The 19,577-nt window shown below is 30.4% G+C and overlaps 2 protein-coding genes across 2 annotated transcripts; both read right to left on the bottom strand.

Annotated features, from left to right (window-relative positions):
* Positions 1–1,085: 1,085 nt before the first annotated feature.
* On the bottom strand, positions 1,086–4,229 carry LOC124530434 (larval cuticle protein 16/17-like). The gene is made up of 4 exons (XM_047104601.1): positions 4,007–4,229; positions 2,466–2,577; positions 1,989–2,163; positions 1,086–1,257 (listed from the first exon to the last, which is right to left on the bottom strand). Exons 1-4 carry the CDS (start codon positions 4,022–4,024, stop codon positions 1,086–1,088), a joined length of 477 nt encoding a protein of 158 aa, XP_046960557.1. The 5' UTR covers positions 4,025–4,229.
* A 3,941-nt stretch (positions 4,230–8,170) lies between these two features.
* LOC124530338 (cuticle protein 8-like) lies at positions 8,171–12,720 on the bottom strand. Its single transcript, XM_047104474.1, has 5 exons — positions 12,563–12,720; positions 11,472–11,600; positions 10,596–10,692; positions 10,196–10,308; positions 8,171–8,716 (listed from the first exon to the last, which is right to left on the bottom strand). The coding sequence occupies exons 1-5, from the start codon at positions 12,566–12,568 to the stop codon at positions 8,648–8,650; spliced, it is 414 nt and encodes a 137-aa protein (XP_046960430.1). The 5' UTR covers positions 12,569–12,720; the 3' UTR covers positions 8,171–8,647.
* Positions 12,721–19,577: the final 6,857 nt, after the last annotated feature.

Genomic DNA, 19,577 nt, shown 5'->3' with positions numbered 1-19,577 from the left:
CAGCCCGTATTCTGGAAACTGATATTGGTTACATTCCCATATCGAACGCACGTAAAGCCTTTCCGTGAAATATTTTCGATCATGCCGAACTCGTTGTCGCATCGGATTACGACAATGCACTGTGTTTGCGTATACATTTGTGCTCTATAATTTTTTTCCGCGGAAAACTCAAATCGCTTAAATCAACATAATAGTAAAATTTAAAAAACCTTCTGTCCGTGTAAAGAATAATGATTGGCATAGAACAGCTTGCAATCACGTCCTTATGAGTTAAGCAATCTTATATTGTCTAAAGCAAATTCTATACAACTATTCTACTGCAAAAAAATCATATAAAACAACATACCGATTGAAATATCTGTGTAAATAAATAAGCATAGCAATATATTTAAGAAAATGATCATAGTTTTGTTTTAAATGGCGGTCTCAATATAGGCTATTTAGTAATTGCCACCCAAGCTTGTTTCGTAAAGGGAATACAAACTTCCTACGTAACAATTAATTGTATCTTCAATATTCTCATATCAATGTTTGTCATGACATAACGTCAACAATGCCAGAAAAATACTTCCTGTTGTTTTTTCTTTTACCTTATTTAGAACAAGCATGAGTCAATGATCATACAGCCCAGGTCTCTATTTTTAATCTGTATGTATTTAGCATATCTAAAAGCCATATTAATAAAATAATTTATTATACAGCTTCGATATAAAAATATTGTAACTACATTTGCAAAGATACTTCACCTAAACGAAAATTGGAATTCTGATTATTGATCTCTTTTATTTATTTATATATACCCAAAAACAGATAGTAGGATGTTTAATCCCAATCCTGGTCCAACAACTAAAAATCACTTGCACTATTGTAATTCAATTAGTATTATGTGCCGATATAAGTAATCAAATAGATTAATACATTTTTAAGTATTTTTTTTTAACCAAAGAGACTAAAATGACATAGAAATATATTTTATCAATATTTAACGTTTGAATGTGCCTGTGCCATAATTCTAAGCACTGTACAACATAACCGTTTAATAAAAATAAAAATCAATGTTCTTAATTATTATTTTTAATTTTTAGTTAATCAAGAATAGTAAAACGTGGTGGTTCGAGAACATTCGATGGTGCTTTCAAAGATTTCGTCTTATTTTTTTTAACTTTCCTCGGCCTGCTCCACGAGACCGATGATTCCGTTGTTATATCGGCTGCTATTTGTACATATTTTTCAGTGACGGGTCCATCGTTTGATACTCTGTGAAATAAATAGCAATAAACTTAAAAAATGCTCCACTGTAACAGCAGGGTATGTGCTCCTTTTGACAATACAGCTTGGAATTTTTAGATCACATTGCTGCATTGCAGGTTTTGGAAACACATGTGAGTATTTTATCTGTAGCATGAAGAGTTACTCTCGATTTTCATTCACCGTCGAGAACTAGATCGCCACCTCTGCTAATATAATAATAGGATAATGACGTTGCTATGAAATATATAATATTTATTATTTCGTCATGCTATAGCGGTGATATAAATTTGCAATTTAATGACACCAAAATATATTCCCAAATACTCACACCCATACGAATACATAGCGTATGGCCTATATTATCACTGTTTATTGTGACGTATATTATCAGTTGTCCTTATACCAATAAAAAAAACAGTATAGCAACCTCATTGGCGGGTGTCAGACAATATTTATCCGCAAACATACGCATGGTTAAATTTCAAATATTATGAAATACATAATATACAAATTAATACAATTTTTAATATTTATCAGATTCGTATAGATATTTATTAGTTGGTAAAAGGTTACATGTCCTTCTTAAGTATATTAAAACTTGAATCTACATATTAAATATTTTTGTATCGTTAAAAAAAATAAAAATAAAATACAAGAGTTAGCCAAAAAGGTTGTTATCATCTTCTCCGTTACTACTGGGTAGTACGACAGCTGTATTAATTATTAAAAAAAAATACCTGTATCCATTCTCGTCAGCTACGTAATCAAATCGTCGTGATCTGCCGCGTGGGTCAATGTACCCGTAGCTCCCCACGACGGTACCATTGGGATATCTTTCCTCAGTCCTAAACTGAATGTTTCCAGTCTCTGGATCCAATACATCATAACCGAATGAGTACGTCCCTGGTACACCTGATTTAGACAAATATTTCAACGATTACTCATAAATACAAAGAAAAACAAGCAGTCACGACTAGCAACCACAAGTACTAGCATTAACCGGGCAATATATCCCCGGATATATATGTATATTTTATATATATATCGACAAATACAAATGAAGTCTGGTTTATACACGGCACAGACACAAGAGCAACGATTTATACAAGAGAGAAATACTAAGAAATTCCTAACATTGAACTGACACATGACAAGCAATACCCTAAAACGTAGTAAGAAATAATCAAACAAAAGTCATCGAAGAAGTTACTCACCGTCGACGTCTGAGTAGTAATAGCTAGGATTCTGCGCTGCTGAACTCAATCTCGGCTTCCTCGGGGCGGCTCCAAGTTCATTCGTACACGATATCGCTATTAACACCATAACCTGAAATATATACAAAGTTATTCATTATTTTTGTGATTCCATTAAATTACATTCCAAAGATATTAGTCTTATTGAAACTGTATTAATAACGTATAAAAATATTTCGCACATTTATGAAATCAATTTTATATTCCTAAAATAAAATGATTTTCTAGTTCGCAATTTTCGTTATCAGTGATATAATTGAAATTATCTTAACAAAATTATGTGAGTAGTAGCTCCTATTACCTACTAAAATAATAAAAATATTAATTATCCTTTACATAACAAAAGCTCCAACATTCCTGAAAATTAAGTTTCTATGTCCCTTGTGTTACACAATCTCGCTCACTTCAAACCGAAACACATCTGACTTACTCATCGAAATTGCGCATAGCCTTATGAGGATTCCATAAGTCCGTTAAACCATAAATATTTAAAAAAAAAACACATTTTAATAAATTATTTTTGAGATAAAATATCTCATTTTACCGAAATGCAATAATTACTTGTTTTTTAGTTTTAATTATCCGCGTTCTAAGAACGATTAATCTCATGTCAAAATTGTACTAATTATATTTATTTATTACATATCATTAATATTACGCATATGTTAACTATATCTCTCTAGTCGATTTGCTTAGTAGTGTACGCGATTATAATTCTTATTAGGAGTGTGTTGAGTATCAAACCAGCTTGTATAATTATGTTAATCTGTTGAAGCGCTGTATTAAAGTATAAATGCTCTTGTTTTTTGTTTGTACCTTGTAATTAAAATACAAATGAAACTCTAAGTATAAATCTATTAACTAAATTTAAGGCAAGTTTCTTATAGCTAAAACGGTTTTTCCACATAACTTAGTAGGGTTATGTTCAACACATATACAATGTAAAATATTCTTTCAAATTAGATACCAATCAAAATATCAATATAAATATATTATGATGTAAATAAAAAATATATATTTAATATAAATTTACTTGACTTTTATTCTATCAGACTATTAGAGAGATACATCACAGCTTACGATAAACTTTCCTATTCTCCTGTTGAAAAATATGAGCAAATTGCATAAACGATAATTCATGAAGATTATTTTACGATGCTCGTAATAATATTATAATCTCGATTTGCGTTCCATTCATAAAAAAGAACAGAACTGTATTATTTATTTCTTAATCAATAGCGAAACTCTTATAACAATTAAAATTATCAAATGTGTTTTTTTATTTTCTTTAAATCTATATGAGTATTTAGAAATAGTAAAAGTTACTCGCAAAATATTAAAACAGTGATTTCTTAAAAGCAAATCTCATGAAAACATAGCGAATATTAATTAAAAATTTCTGCAAAAATTGATTCTATAATCGAATTAAAAAAAAATTAATACATTTTTCTTATTTAAAAAAAAAATTAAAAAGATAATATAACATTGAAATATATTCTGACCTTTAAAATGAAATCCATTTTCGTTCCACACTATAATATCTCAAATTTCTCTCATAGAGGAAGTGTATGTGTAACCTCACGATACGATGCCTTAAACATGTTTAAACTTTTGTCAGCTCCTTTTAGTGGTTTTTAGCCGGCAAAAACAAGCCAGTTGTCTTTGTGGGTGAAGGCGATTCCGTCCATATCCGCTTACACTGATGTCATTCCATTAGGCACAGGATAAGGAACAACATATATGAGGTGATAAGCTCTTTAAGGTCGTTAACGGTAGCTTTGACGATAACACGATTACTCAGTTCGAATTTGCGAATTCTACGATTTATGGTCAGTCGAGTCTTTGTTAACGGAGTTTTAATTGCTTCTCTACATGTAACCTTAATGAATCGAACTCCGTTATTTTTATAAATATATGAGCGATATTTGTCTCTGCTCTAAACTAGGTTGTAGGTTCATTTTATTCGATCTCTTAAACTTTAATTAAAAAATATTCAACGATCGATCCAACGGCAATATAATCTGAGCAATCTATCTTTATTCGGAAAATTAAAATATTTCCTTAAAAATATTTAGCAAATGTAATTTATCAATGTCGTTTACAAGAGTATGTTTGTTAGTATAAATTTTTGCATGGACCATTAAGGCCAGCCTTGTTATGATAATTATTTTAGATAAATTACAAAAAGAACATAAACTAGAAGTCTAAATAAACGAATAAATAAATCTAAATAAGTAGATAAAAAGAGGATTTTAAAATAGTTTTTATGTAAAATAAATTTATTTTATTAAAGGAACTTTGAAAAAGAATGATATATTACGGTTATTTAAACTTTCTCCTCCATTACTCATATTTCTGTCATCATGTTCAAAAAGAGCAAATTGAAAAATAGCCAAGTTCATATTATTTCACGAAAAAGGCTTCGAGATTAAAACAACGATGTACATCAAACGACTGTTATGGATTCCAGACGCCTTTGTGAGAGCCGACAGTGTTTTCGCGACGCCCACATTTTGCCACGAGCTTTTTACGTTATCTTGATAGATTGTACTTCCGAAAATGTTATAGGATATATTTGTTATACTGATATGGCTTTATGAATTAATTTTGTAAATAATCAATGATTTTATTAAAAAAAAAGGTCTTTTCAACAATGTATTTGTTTATTAAATTTGTGTTAAAAACTTGCTTTAGTTTTTTTGTAATTGTTTTTTTATTCTTGTTAAATATTAGAATAGTAATAAATATCTTATTAGAACGAGAAAGGTATATATTTTATATAGCACTGTACATTGTTATACATAATATGTCATGTGATCCTAGTGTTTCTTTAATGTTTTTGAGGACATTTTAACTTTTGAACCCTTCAATATTTTTTTTAGAACCCTTCAATATTTTTTTTTAACCCTTCAATATTTTATTTTATATATTTTTAAGTAATTGTTATACAAACAACAAAAAGATATACATAATGTATATTATTTGTTGCCATAATTGAAATGAAACTTTTTTAGACACAATGTTATGCATCTTATCAGTAAACGACTGTCATTTTTGAAGAGATGCAAGCTCCTTAATTCTAGCTCATGAGAAAACTCATGAGTATGACATACGTTTTCATACTATCCGAGGCATGGTGGTCTGTACAAATATAATAAAATTTCCAAGCTTCAAATTGAACAAAAAAACTTTGACAAAAAACGCAATCACATTTGATGTAATTCGTTGAATTTTAAACAAGATAAAATAACCGCAGCCTTATCACGTCGATAAAAAACCAGACCAGACCAGAACACACTTAACACTGAATTACACTTTGAGGACTATGTATACATATATATATGTAACAAATATGTGCCAAACTTCGTGAGTTTTGTGAAATCATAGAAGCTTATTACTTCCAAAAAATGACGTCATTAAAACACAACAATGTTTTGTAATAATGACTCAATTGGCAAGTACAATAATTCAAGGGCTCTTATGAAATGCATTCAAAATACCCAAATGACTCAATATATACTTCACAACCTATATAAATGCTTCTTATGCATTTATTCAAATATCTTGTTAGTAATAAATCCCAAATGAACTGATACGATTTATGAAATATCAAAATACTCTGAAAAACAGAAAATACATCTTAAAAATATACATCACTTACATTTTTAAAATAGAAAGTACAAACAAATCATGGTATTTTCTTTTCCATTTGTAATTTATAGTAAAGGAAGATCCTTTAATTGTATTGTCCTAAATACTACTAAACTAATATACACAAAACTTACAGAAGATGCAGCGTTTATCGTAGAATTTTAGTATGACAGACATGACAAGCAATCGCCTTCCAACGCTTTTGGTGGTATATTAAAAAATGATATGTAAATAAGTATGATATTTGCGTATCTGTACCAATACCAGCGGGCAAGAATACCCCTATTAGAGGGGTAAACGATTTTCGGGCAACATAACCTTAATCTTAAAAATAAGATCTAAGCGGTACCTACCATTAAAAATTCGGGTGCATGAAACACAATACCTAAAAAACCCGTTCACTATACAGGCCATAAAGTTGTGGAATGCCCTACCGATAGAAATAAAAAAGCTCATTAAATTTTAGTTTTTAAAAAAGCCATTACAAACTATTACCTGAGTAATTATTTAGACGACGCTAATTAATTTCCTTTATATAACATTTTACTATCTTAAATGTATATTATTGCATAATAGATACATATGTACTTACATGTAGTAGTAAGTATTAGTGCTTAAATATTTATATGTAAGTTTTTGATAGCACCGCTTACGCCGATGGTTTAAAAAATATTTTGTAATAATCTAAGTTGTGTACGACACAGCTGCACCATGTAGCATCGGCAAAATTCGTAAATTATAATATAGGCTGTAGTTCAGAGAGTAAGAATAATAACGATAGCGGGCGAAGCACCAGTTTGCCATACATAATACATGCATTTAAATATTATAAGGTAATGTTTAAGTATTTATTATTTTGTATATTATTTAATATATCCAGAAGTATGTAAACATTTTGATATACATTTCTTAAAGAACGTAAACGGTTTTATAAGCCATAACTTTAGAGATTAAAGCAAATATTATTTTATAGTCGTAATATAATTTAAAGATACGATCACAGTACATTCCTCCTATGGCAATATGCAATAAAACAGCACCAACACATAAGAAGGCGCTTGTTCCCATGTCGACGTAAATCGTTTCCATATTTGTGTCATTTACGACGAGTAAAAATGTAAAATGACCAAATATATTTTCTCTTAATAAGAATTTGATAAAATACCTTCCAATATAAATGGTCTATAGCAATAAAACTGCTATGTTGGTCTAGCGGTCGACTTCAAGAACTTGATTTGTGTTGGTTCATTAATCTATTTGGATATTCCGTCTAGAAATTCTCTGTAATCGCTTGATGTTTCCGTGTAGTTGGGGAAGTTATTTTAATGTATCGAAAAGCACATATTACCGTTCGTCAGTACCGTCGTTCTAGAATAAGTGAATAGACGAAGGTGCCAAGTAATATTCAAAATGTACTTCAAAACAATTATGTAACTAACCAAATGAACTACATATGTGTTTTAACCTTTGCATCATCTAAATATTGTGAAAACCATTTAAGATTCCACCACAAGAAAACGGTAAGTATACTTCATAAAATGAATACTTAGAAGTATATTATTATTTCACGAACTAAAGTAGTAATTGAAACCAATTTTAATATATTTAATAAAACATTTAAGATATAATGTGATGTGCATATGTAGATGGAATTACCAAATATATTAAATAGAGATTATATTAAAAAATCAGCTCGCTGTGCACAAACACCGTCTTCAGTGCGCGCAATTTTTTCCATACTCTCTTTTCCCGAGCTTTTGCGAAGTATGTCATTCGAAATGACAGATACACAATTACACAGATAATAATAATGTATTCAAAATATAAATCTAAAATTTATTAATATGTTTTTATAGATCTGTGTACACTAAATATCATATTAGATTTTTTTAAATTAAATTCAAACTTTTTCTTTGTTGTAGATTAATCCAATTTATTACAAGTAATTTTAATGAGACATCTAAATTAAATTGATTAGTCTAAATATTATAATCATATGAATAAAATAACATGTATATTATATATTTTATTCTTTTATTAAAATAAAATTAATTTATATAGTTGTACTTCAGATGCTATGAATAGGAAGGCACTTACATCGAATTAATCAATACAATAAAGTCGAATAACTTAAAATATAATAAGTAAATCAAAATACTTTTGGATGTCGCTCGAAATACTTAAATGTACATTCTTATGTGGTCTTGTGAATAACATTCAAAAGTTAAAACATCTATAAACTAGCCGTTACACAATTTTCTATTGTAACGATCTTAAAACAAAAGCTTTCATTTTTCATTTTCTTTCCTTTGAGATAGACAAAGGCCTGCAACCATACAGCCTAGACAGAAAAAAAAATATTTCAACGTTTTAAATGTTATCCATACTGATGAAACCACAAACAATCCTTTTCGCTTTATATCTAGGTATAACTATTTAAACTACAACTTTGCGAGGGTTGGAAGACTAAGGAGTACCGTTGTTTTTATTTATCAGTGGTGTCCATAAGAAGACAGGACAAGTGTAGGTGCATGTGCGTAATGAGCAACAGGAGCCGCTACCTGTGAAGATAAGAAATATAACAAATTAAAACATTGATAATTGATAAATAATAGACAATTGCAATGTTGTTTCCAAAACGACGTTTTCTAAACTGTCTTAACAAAAGTTAAGAAAACATGTTGTCGATAGACCGAAGGTTGGAATTACAAAAGTATTGTAAAATCTTTTGTTGTCAATAATGTTCTAATTTCCCCTCCAAATGTTTTAATCACTTTCTAAATTGTATTATAGTATGAAATCTATTTTGAAAAAAAAATCAATCAACTTTAATGATATAATATCAATAAAATGCAAATAACTATTATATTTTTAATTTTAGCGATATTATCAAGCTGAAATGGAATAGTTTTTTTTTTTTTTATTTGAATAATTTCAATTATTTTTTTAAATTAATATGGAATTGGATTTCGAAATATTACTTGTTATTATTTGCTTAAAGTTTTATTATATAAGTGTTACATAAAAATATTTACATTAATAACAAAATCTTAATGTAAGAGTTAAAATGTGCCAATTAGACAATAACCGAGTGGGCGGGTAATCAACTAATTTCCAGTTTATGCTCAATAGTCCCGTAGCGGAAATCGAAAATATTGTTAGCTAAGTTCACATTATCAGGCTATCGCGTTTCCATATATGACAAATACCGTTAGATTTGCGAAAGGACCGGTAACAGCGACGATATTTACATTGTGCAATATTTATTCCAAGACGCGAGATAAACCAAAGCTAGTTCTGAGCTTTGGTTTATTTTTCTTACATATTCTAGTCTCATATGTTGATATTCCCATATATGTTTCATGTTCTAGGCTCAGTAAATAGGACGTCAGTTTTGAATTTTGAATTACAGGCACAAAATGTTTTTTTTTTTTTTGGAACGATGTTCTTTAACGCGACGTACAATAGAGTCAACTGGCATAAAACGTTACGTAAGCAAATAGCGTTATGTCCAGGCGACCTTTTGTTTTCTTTCTATCTTTCTATCTATCTATTATATTGTTAACTAGCTGTACTCGTGACTTTGTGTGTCTATATTTAAGATAAAAATATATTATTATTCAGTTCACAAAGTTTAGTATTTAACTAGCCTACGTTACTGCATATAAAGGCAACCATTTGAAATTTCTGTTAAAATCAATCCAACCGTATCAGAGATTAGCCACAGCAAACAGACGGACATACAAAAATTGTAATTTTTTTTTTACATATATGTATGTACCGCGTACAAACTGACATTCCAATTTTACTGTATGTACATAATTATATGTTAATAATTCTTATGCTCATATAATTACAGTTATCTATATTTATTTATTTTTTTCACAAAAGATGACATATTTGTCGTTTTCTATTCAATTTTATATCTATTGTTGATATTACATTAACAACCTGTGAATTTCCCATTGCTGCCTTCAACCTGCAAACATCGGCTAAGGTGCACGCGTTCCCTATTATTAATATATATTGTTGGAACTAACCGGGTGTACTGCATGACCCGACTTGTGTACAACTGCATTGAAGCCGGTGTGGTCATCCGCTGAATAGTTGACTGTACGTGTTGTACCATCGGGCTCAACTAAGGAGTAGCTACCTGTAAGAAAGATACACGTGATTAATTAAAAAATAGCAGTGCTCTAGTAAATATATGTGAAATCAGGTCCATAAAATACATTGCAAAGATACTGTTGATTCAAATTAATAGAAAAAAACAACGTTAATGAAGCTAGTAGCTTTATAAATTTATAAAAGAATATATTCAAAACATCGAAAAATACTTTATAAGTAATTTTAAACGAGGTTACATTACATTTGATCTTAAGAATAAGTACTATATGTATGTATAAGTATGTATATATGATTTAAAATGAATCTTATTACCTTTTACAACATCGCCATCTCTTTCTTCTTGCTGTGATTTAACGTCACCAGTGTGGGGATCCTTGACTCCGTAATTGAAAGCGTACTTTGGATAGGCCTATAAGATCACATCATTGAGACTAAGGTAAATTGTTTGGAATAAAAAACCTTATGAAACTTCAATATTGGCTCCATGCATTTTTTTGGTATATTTGCAATATAATTAAACTTTATACTGCCATAAATACAAATACGATTATTTGGTCAATTTATTTTCTTCATGTATATATTTATTTTATTCCATGAACCCCTATTTGCTTTTGTATAATAAATAGTACTTTATTTGTAGTAATCAATATAGCCTAGAAACTTATCCGGTACATAATTATTATTCAATGTAATTTCTGTCATTGTTATTTTTTCGGAGACCACTTGTACGTTTTAGAAGTAAGACAAAATATAAATATATCATGGTGTTGACCTGACCGAATTAAACAATACAGGATGTAAAGCTTTCAATGCGTATGTGCAAATACTGGTGCAGCTGTTATTTCCTTACTCTCATAATCTGGTGGATTATACCTGATAATAAAATCTTAGCTTTTTTGCATTTACTTCTGTGGCATAAGAATATTTAGACTACCAGCTTCCTATCAAGCCTGTACTCGAAATTTCTTAAAAAAACTACTAACTCTTTAATAACTCTATACTCTGAGTGTAACAAGTTTGCAATTGTACTAAAGAGGAGATAAACTAAATACGTACTCATCCATTGTTATTTTTGTTGCAAACACTAAACAGCCGTGTAGAATTATTAAGGCTAAGCCATTACACATTTAGTATTTGTATTGCAATTACGCGATGTATTACAAAAATTTAATAAAGCCGTTAACTCACTACAGGCTCAGCGATAGCGACAGGTGCATGGACGATTGGGGCATGAAAGACTGGCGCATGCGCATACAGTCCACCGTACTCAATTGGCACCGCCAATGCGACGCTAACACAGGATAACAGCGCTAATATCTGTAAAATGCAAAATAAGTAATGTTCTCAGTTGCTTCCAAATAAATGTCCATGTTCCAAATAATTGACGACCTCCGTGGAAGAGTAGTGTGTACACCAGTTTTCATGGGTACGCCACTCCGAGGTCCCATGTTCGATTCCCGGCCAAGTTGATGTAGAAAATTCATTGGTTTTCTATGTTGTCTTGGGTCTGGGTGTTTGTGGTACCGTCGTTACTTCTAATTTTTCATAACACAAGTACTTGAGCTACTTACTTTGGAATCAGAGTAATGTTTGCGATGTTGTCTATTATTTAAAAAAAAAATGTTTCTACAATAACTCAACTCTGATCATTCCTACGATTTTCAAAAAAAGCTTGTTTGCAGTTGTACCCCACTTGGTATGTAGCTATGTATGTAGACAAAAAATACTTTTACTTGTTTTAATTGATGGTATTCACAGTTTTGCAAAGTAAGTATCTCAAGTATCATAGGTTACATGAATGTCATAAAAATGGTATATGGCGAACAGTATCGATTTTGACTGAATAATTTAATAAATGAGGTAAAAAGCTTTGGTTATGAAACAGTATCTAACTAAACGTGGATATGACCCTACTGATATAATGTACATATAAAAAATAATATGTGTAATTTATTATAGTTCATCAAAAAGTTTTCAATGGACCGATTCAATTCATTCGTATTTGTACAGACGGGGTAAGAAAAAGTTCGTCACCTTAAGATCTGTTTTCGTGTGCTTATCTGAAAACTGACGAAGGTTTTCTTACTCTGACTGTTCAAAAAATAGTAACTTTAAATTTATTTATATTGAAAAACACTTCACTGATTTACACAAACTTAAATCATAAAATTTATGTTTAATTATTTACATTTTTATTAGCACACTATAAAGTATTAGGACCTGCTTTTTGAGATTTTTTTTGTGGTTCTAAATACTAATATATTGTTTGAACAACTTACCCACATATTGTTACTTGTAATACAACACACTACACACGATAGTTCGTCCTGCTTGACAGAGCAATGAATGTCCTACGCTTATAAGCTAAGGGCCCCTCCATAACCCCCTAACACAGGTACTACTCCCGCGCTAGAATATTCGTAAAGTATAGTAGAATTTTTATTACAAAAAATGCTGTATTTTATTGCACGGAGCAAAATAATTTTAAGCTCGATTAGAATTTTATGCTAGTGTATATTTTTACTGTTGAAAACATTTGAGATATTCCGATACTGTAGTTTTTATTTGATAAAAATATTTAATAATCTAAAAAATATGTTAATAAATAAATTTTCTGTATACATGAAATTCCTTTGTTTTCTATTAATGTTTATAACAAACAATTTTTATTGAACAAATAACTTGCTCCAGGAATATTTTATTAAGATATATTTTATTGGTAAATGGTATAATCAATTATTTAGAAAATCAATTATTTCTCTTCAATTTCACCAGCAAAAAGCTTCATTCTATTTTATCCTTATATACATACCACCATATACTCATACCTTATGTGGTTTGTTCTGAGTTTAAAGTTAAAATCTGTTTGTGAATACGATCGAGTCGATTTTCTTTAACATTTATATCATATAAGCAGGGTAGTATATTTTATAATGTAGAAAGATCTGTTCACTGACTAAAATGGAGCCATATACGATTAACTGCACGTAAAACATAAAAAAAGGTAACAATAGTATCTTACTTGTATTTTTTTCTACTTTCCTACTAACCATCCCATGCATTAAATCTTGTAAACACGAGCATGACTCAATACTAATAAAAGCCAATAATTTATGAATGAATGTGGGATTCCGCCTTCATCGTGAAATTGAGCTTTAACTCCAGTGCATACGCAAAATAATTACCCAATTGGACGAATTTCACCCATCAGCAATATACAATACAATTACATTGTCACGTTAATTAATAAACATATTATATTTTAAATATATATTATGATTTAATTGTACAAGCTTTCATAAATTCTGAAAAAAATTGTGGTTTTAATTTTCTATAGAAAACTGTAATATACGAGTGTTATTATATAAACACTAAAAGCAATAAAACAAAATAAGCTATACAACATTCCTGTGTGATGAAATTGGTTCAACGTTAGTGCATTTGAGCGTGGTGCAACCTAAATTTAAAGCCAGATCAAAGTCTTAGGCTTACTCCACATGCTTTATCACCGACATCAAAACGGATGTATAAATAAAATCAAATAACTGTATTTATAAGATACATCAATAATAATAATTTTACCTAAAGCGCAGCAAATAATGTATTTTCACTTTTTTATTAACATTTCAAACAAACAAAGTTTTAGACGGAGAGTTCAAAATATTTGATACAAGATATATTTTTTATAAATTTATTTCTAAATAATCCAACACACCGACGCAATAAAAACCTCACGAATCACGAAACTATTTTTGTTATATAATCTCATTTGTTTTTAGGACTACCATCACAGCATATTTACAAATAATACAGTCCACATTTATAGATAAACTACTGCATATCATACTAAAAATAAAATAAATAAACGTATTATTCATTTTTGTTTTGAAGATCACTTTCGTAAAAAATACTTGAAAGCTTTAGCTCACCGCTCCTAACCTATCCTCTGCCTACCACCTGTCGCCTGTTAGAAGTGTCACAATGGTTTATTTTAATAAAAATATTTAAAAACATATAGTCAAGTAACCATGTATCTCAACGAAAATAAATACTGCAAGTAAAATACTCATGTTGAAATAAAGCTTACGCGAAGGTCTTACAGTATAAGCTGCATAAACGTATGAATGTTTATTTATTTACTCAAAATAAACATATACATTAAGCACATTCAACAGTCACTATTTTTAATGTTGTCTTAAATTTTCGCGATTATTACACATTTAAATAAAACTAGTTATAACGGATTTTAATCGCGTATATTAATTATTTTGGACGAGACGGTTAGACAGTCTACCCGTGACCACGAACGCTGTAAAGTGCTCGAAACGTCGGGATGTCCAAAATTAAAATCCGTAATAATTTTAAAACTATATACATAAGTCTTAATAAACATTTTAGTCGTTTTCATCCGCGACTTAATGTTCTCTGCGCGGTGTCAATTTTCAACCATTCATAAAGCGAAACAGCTGTCTTATAAATTGCTTTCACTAAACGACGTAGGTTCCCTTGTGAAAAATTTAAATATAATATACGTGATATGTTTCCCATAACGTGTATAATCATTGAAATAATACAACATATATTACACATATGGTGTGTTTAAAATAATGATTAATAATATTAATGGGTCGATGAGCTACAGCTGAAGATTGAAAGGATCCAAGCCAATTAAGGCACCTCCATAAAATTATATATTGGCAAAAATAATTGTCAAAGCAAGGGTTAGCGTCAAATGTTAAGTCTCTATCATACAATTAATGCATATTATGCAGTCTGTCATTTGCGATATTTTTATAAAATACTAGCAATACCCGCCCGCTTCGCTGGGCAATAGTCGCAGAAAATAAATTTTTAATTTTTCATTTTGCAAGTAATTACTGATCATCAACAATGTACAAATAATAAAGAAACAAATCAAGAAACATGCGAGATCTAATCAAATACTTAAAAAATATTTCATTTAATATTCATCATCTCGATCTCGAAGTTTTGATTGGTTGTATTGAATAATTGTTTAATCGTTCGTTCCCTTAGTTTAAATATTAACAATTAATTTTTGAAACAGCCTACGACGCTTCAGAATATGGTTAGTTTGATTATCTCTAATCGTTATACGATATGCATAGAAATCCATACAACTAACTCTCTTCGATGTCACAGAGCCTGTCGTGAATTAGTTTGATATAGTCCAAGACGATATCCATCTTCTGCTCGCAGAAACAGAATCGGATAATCGTAATAATCGTCATACGATCGATGTATTTCAACAACACCTTTTGTATGGGAGTATAGAAAAGTGTCGTTTTTCGACTTTTTCAGGAAATTTTAAATTATTTTTTTTGGAATTTTTCTCTCCGTAAGAACCATCCTTGTACTTCAAGGAATATTTAAAAAAAAGAATTAGCGAAATCGGTCCAACCGTTCTCGAGTTTTGCGCTTAGCAACACATTTAGCGACTCATTTTTATATTATAGATTACGTACAGGATATTCGTGATTCGAAACATTCTTGGGATCGAATGATGAAATATTACGTCATTTTGTAAAAGGTTCTATATATAATTAGGCGCACCTGTGTTAGGGACAGGACGTAATATGTTATATAACTAACGATTTAGTTCTTTCGGACATATTTCTGATCAGTTATATAATCAAAAGTGCAACATATTATATTTCAAAACTTCAATCTTGCTGCACTTTGAAATTTCGCAATAAGATATTATTCAAACATTGACATAACCTAAATATCTTATATAAATACACTGTCGAAAGTTACGAAAATCAAGCAATTGTTTTTTTAATCATTGATATTATTATTTATGTTCCTGCACCTCTATCAGATCTTAACTAGACTGAGGTCGAGTTTAGGTGTCCTGAACGAATCCCAGACTCCTTGTTGTCACTAAAACCACCTAGTATAGTCATCGTGATTTTTGACGTCAAAGGTAATTTGCATATTTTTTAAGCCTCATTTGCAAGTTAAATTGAACCTTGAGAAATTCTCATAGTATTGATAACAAACCCAATTATTTCTAGGCTCCTCTATGGTAGAGATGTCAATATGCCAACTTATTGGAATTTGATATATCCTAATTAGCAGATTTTATCCAACCTGATTTCATTGAAACCTACAGACGTATCTACCTAAACATACAGACATTTTTTAATTTTTTTTATGGAATAGGTTTGCATACGAGCATATGGACCACCTGATGGTAAGTGGTCACCATCGCCCATAGACAATGACGCTGTAAAAATATATTAACTATTCCTTACATCGTCAATGCGCCACCAACCTTGGGAACTAAGATGCTATGTCCCTTATGCCTGTATTTACACTGGCTCACTCACCCTTCAAACCGGAACACAACAATACTGTGTACTGTTGTTTAGCGGTAGAATATGTGATGAGTGGGTGGTACCTACCCAGGCGGACTTCCAAAAAGCCCTACAATTTATAAAACAATGTACATATAGCATATATTTTACGAAAATTACTTTTACTTTTTAATTTTTATCATGATAGGTAAAATTTACGAAATTTTTACCTATCATGATAAAAATCTCATTCAGATTTTAATAAAAGTTTTTGCTTGAATCTACAACATTACGAGATCATTAAGCTAATAAAAATAAAGTCATTATAAAGTCTCAATTAGTATCTCTGTTGACATGACCAAGCCCCTGAGATTATTTTTGCAATACAACTTTCTCTATTTAGGTTTACTAAGATTTGACCCAGTTACCGATACCATATGATATACTTTATCGAAAACCTTTTTATACTCTTGGTTCGGTAACAAAAAACCTATACCACTATTAATGTAGGACTTGTAAGAAATCTGCACTATGCCACTCGAGTTCCAAGTCTATGACAAGTATTTTCTAATCGAATACTTTATCACGGTTATCGAACAAAGTATTTTTAGTCCATGAGAACTGATCGTTATTTTTATCATGTTAAAAACTAATTGCTTTATAAAAATATTAGACGCATTACGAACGCTATATCGGTAATGTAACCTTAATAAATTATGTTAAAGATATTTTATAATTAAATAAATTTGACCTCGTTGATCACCCATATGTTACATACATATATAATTAGCAATTTTGTTTTTATTTTAAAAATAAATTAGGATTTCGAATCTATATCGTTCTTTTTTTATGGAATAGGTTGGCGGTTGGAGGTAACCGTCACCCATAGACAATGACGCTGTAATTACATCGTCAATGCACTAGCAATCTTGGGAACTAAGTTGCTATGTCCCTTATGTCTGTAGTTACACTGGCTCACTCACCCTTGAAACCAGAACACAACAATACCGCAGTTGTTTAGGGGGGTTAGCACAAAGCCCTATCACCAAAAATAATCATCGTTCTGATCTGGGAATTATGATGCATGAAAAGTAATTTGTAATCATCTTCAACTCACGGGCAAATTTCATGTGACTTACTCTCTTTATAGAATCCTATTATCAAATATACTCTTAAGACTATAATAATACCATGAACTTTCCATTTCTGAGCAAAAGCTTTACTTCTTGTTAATGAGAAAGGACAGTTCAGCCGCGTATGGTCTGTACATATAGATTTAACAGAATTTCGTCTAAGACACGCAAATTTCCTCTAGAAGTTTTTGCTTAGAAACGGGTGTGAAATTTTAAACTCAAATTATGCTAGTGAAAGTTCAGTTGTATGCTCAGATTCGTATCTCGTTCATCGATAAAGATCCAGATTTTCTATCCACTGAGCTATCTTAGATCTAATAAATTAATAGACATAAAACAAGGTTTACCAAAACTGGTTGTAATAACAACGCCTACTTTCAATTTTGTGAACTGTTCATATGTTTAACCACCTGGTAAAAAATTTAATGATTCTCATATTAAAAAATCAGTCCGTACAATACTCAAAATTTGCCGTTGTTTCCTAGTCAGGAAGAGTCCTTCTTTGTAAGAACATCGTTCTAATATTCTAAAGATGCTCAGAAGAACCTATTTCAATAAAGATCTTGGTTTTATTATGATTTTATTTATTACGAATGAAATGTTTTCACTTTAGCATTTCATAGAATGATTCGTGATATAAATCAAAAGTACTTAGTCATACAGTTACTGTTGATTTGTTGTTTGATTCAGCCTCTGATCTTTTGGGTCAAATGATAGTCCAAACGTAAAGATCAACAAGTTTATATGTAAATACATAAATACAACTTGCTCAGACTGGTTTCTGTACTTAATGTTCTTGGATTGTACTACCTAGTAATTATATGTGTCAGTTGTCTATCAACACGAATGTTATTCCTTATATACTGAATTATTATTGAATTAAATAAAACAAATAGTTGAGGGCGATACGTGTTTACCATACGGCTTAGTAGACGCCGGCAACGTCCAGTACCAGTTGCGGGTGGAAACCAGTGTGAGCCAAGATTAGCAGATTGGACAAAAACCTGTGGTCCCCAATAGTAGGCTTGGAAACAGTGTTGGCAATACCACTTGATTCGTTGGATGGCAAGAAATGTTGGAGAACGCAAGTAGGCTGATGAAGATGCTTAGCGGACATGTTTCGTGGAAAGCCAAAAAATGATGACGTAGTTTGAAAAAAAACACACTTAAAAATTTATGGAAAATTCACTCATAAACATCACATTACTGCAGATTTGTTTACGTTTCTGTAGATATGATGATTGATATTAATAAATATTTAGATATAAATTGCATTAAAATTAACAAATTATATAAATCTGCCAAAATAAACGAGCTAGAATAAACACAAGCAGGTGGCCCGTACTATTACACAAATTAAATGATTGTAACACGTTTTATTGATGCAAGTTATAATAATGCAGCGGTCCAAATAAAGAACACATTAATCGCTTAAATTATCTTATATTTGGCCGACAAGAGCGCATGCACGTTCTTATAAACAAAGGCTCATCGCAATTCGGCCATCTGTTTCGGTTTTCGCGTGATGTGATGAGCGAAACGTACGGTAGCGGGAAATATCGTAATCATACTTTTATACATCATAAGATAATTATAAAATTAAAATTCATACCGAATTTTAAACTTTGTACAAACTAATAATCTGAGTGGTTCCATGTTTAATTATTCGATCACTAAAATTACTTTCATTCGATTAAAGATCCCGAGATCCTGTATTTAATTAAACGCTGGTTAGATTAGATTTTTCTGTCAAGAAATTTTCAACATCAGAAGAACTCTATTAGATCGTAAATCGAAGCTACAATTACTATTTCTGCAATAATATCGTTCGAAGTCTAATTATC

The sequence above is a fragment of the Vanessa cardui genome, chromosome 6, assembly GCF_905220365.1.
Source record: "Vanessa cardui chromosome 6, ilVanCard2.1, whole genome shotgun sequence".
Taxonomy (NCBI): domain Eukaryota; kingdom Metazoa; phylum Arthropoda; class Insecta; order Lepidoptera; family Nymphalidae; genus Vanessa; species Vanessa cardui.
This window is presented reverse-complemented; position numbering and strand designations above follow the sequence as displayed.

Bases quoted from the DNA above. Each gene is read 5' to 3' on its own strand.
- LOC124530434 (XM_047104601.1), bottom strand. The intron at 2,164-2,465 runs GTGAGTAACTTC...TGTCTAAATCAG, and splicing joins TTACTACTCAGACGTCGACG to GTGTACCAGGGACGTACTCA. The intron at 1,258-1,988 runs GTATTTTTTTTT...TTTATTTCACAG, and splicing joins GCTGACGAGAATGGATACAG to AGTATCAAACGATGGACCCG.
- LOC124530338 (XM_047104474.1), bottom strand. The intron at 10,693-11,471 runs GTGAGTTAACGG...GTGATCTTATAG, and splicing joins TCGCTATCGCTGAGCCTGTA to GCCTATCCAAAGTACGCTTT. The intron at 8,717-10,195 runs GTTAGTTCCAAC...TTATCTTCACAG, and splicing joins CGGGTCATGCAGTACACCCG to GTAGCGGCTCCTGTTGCTCA.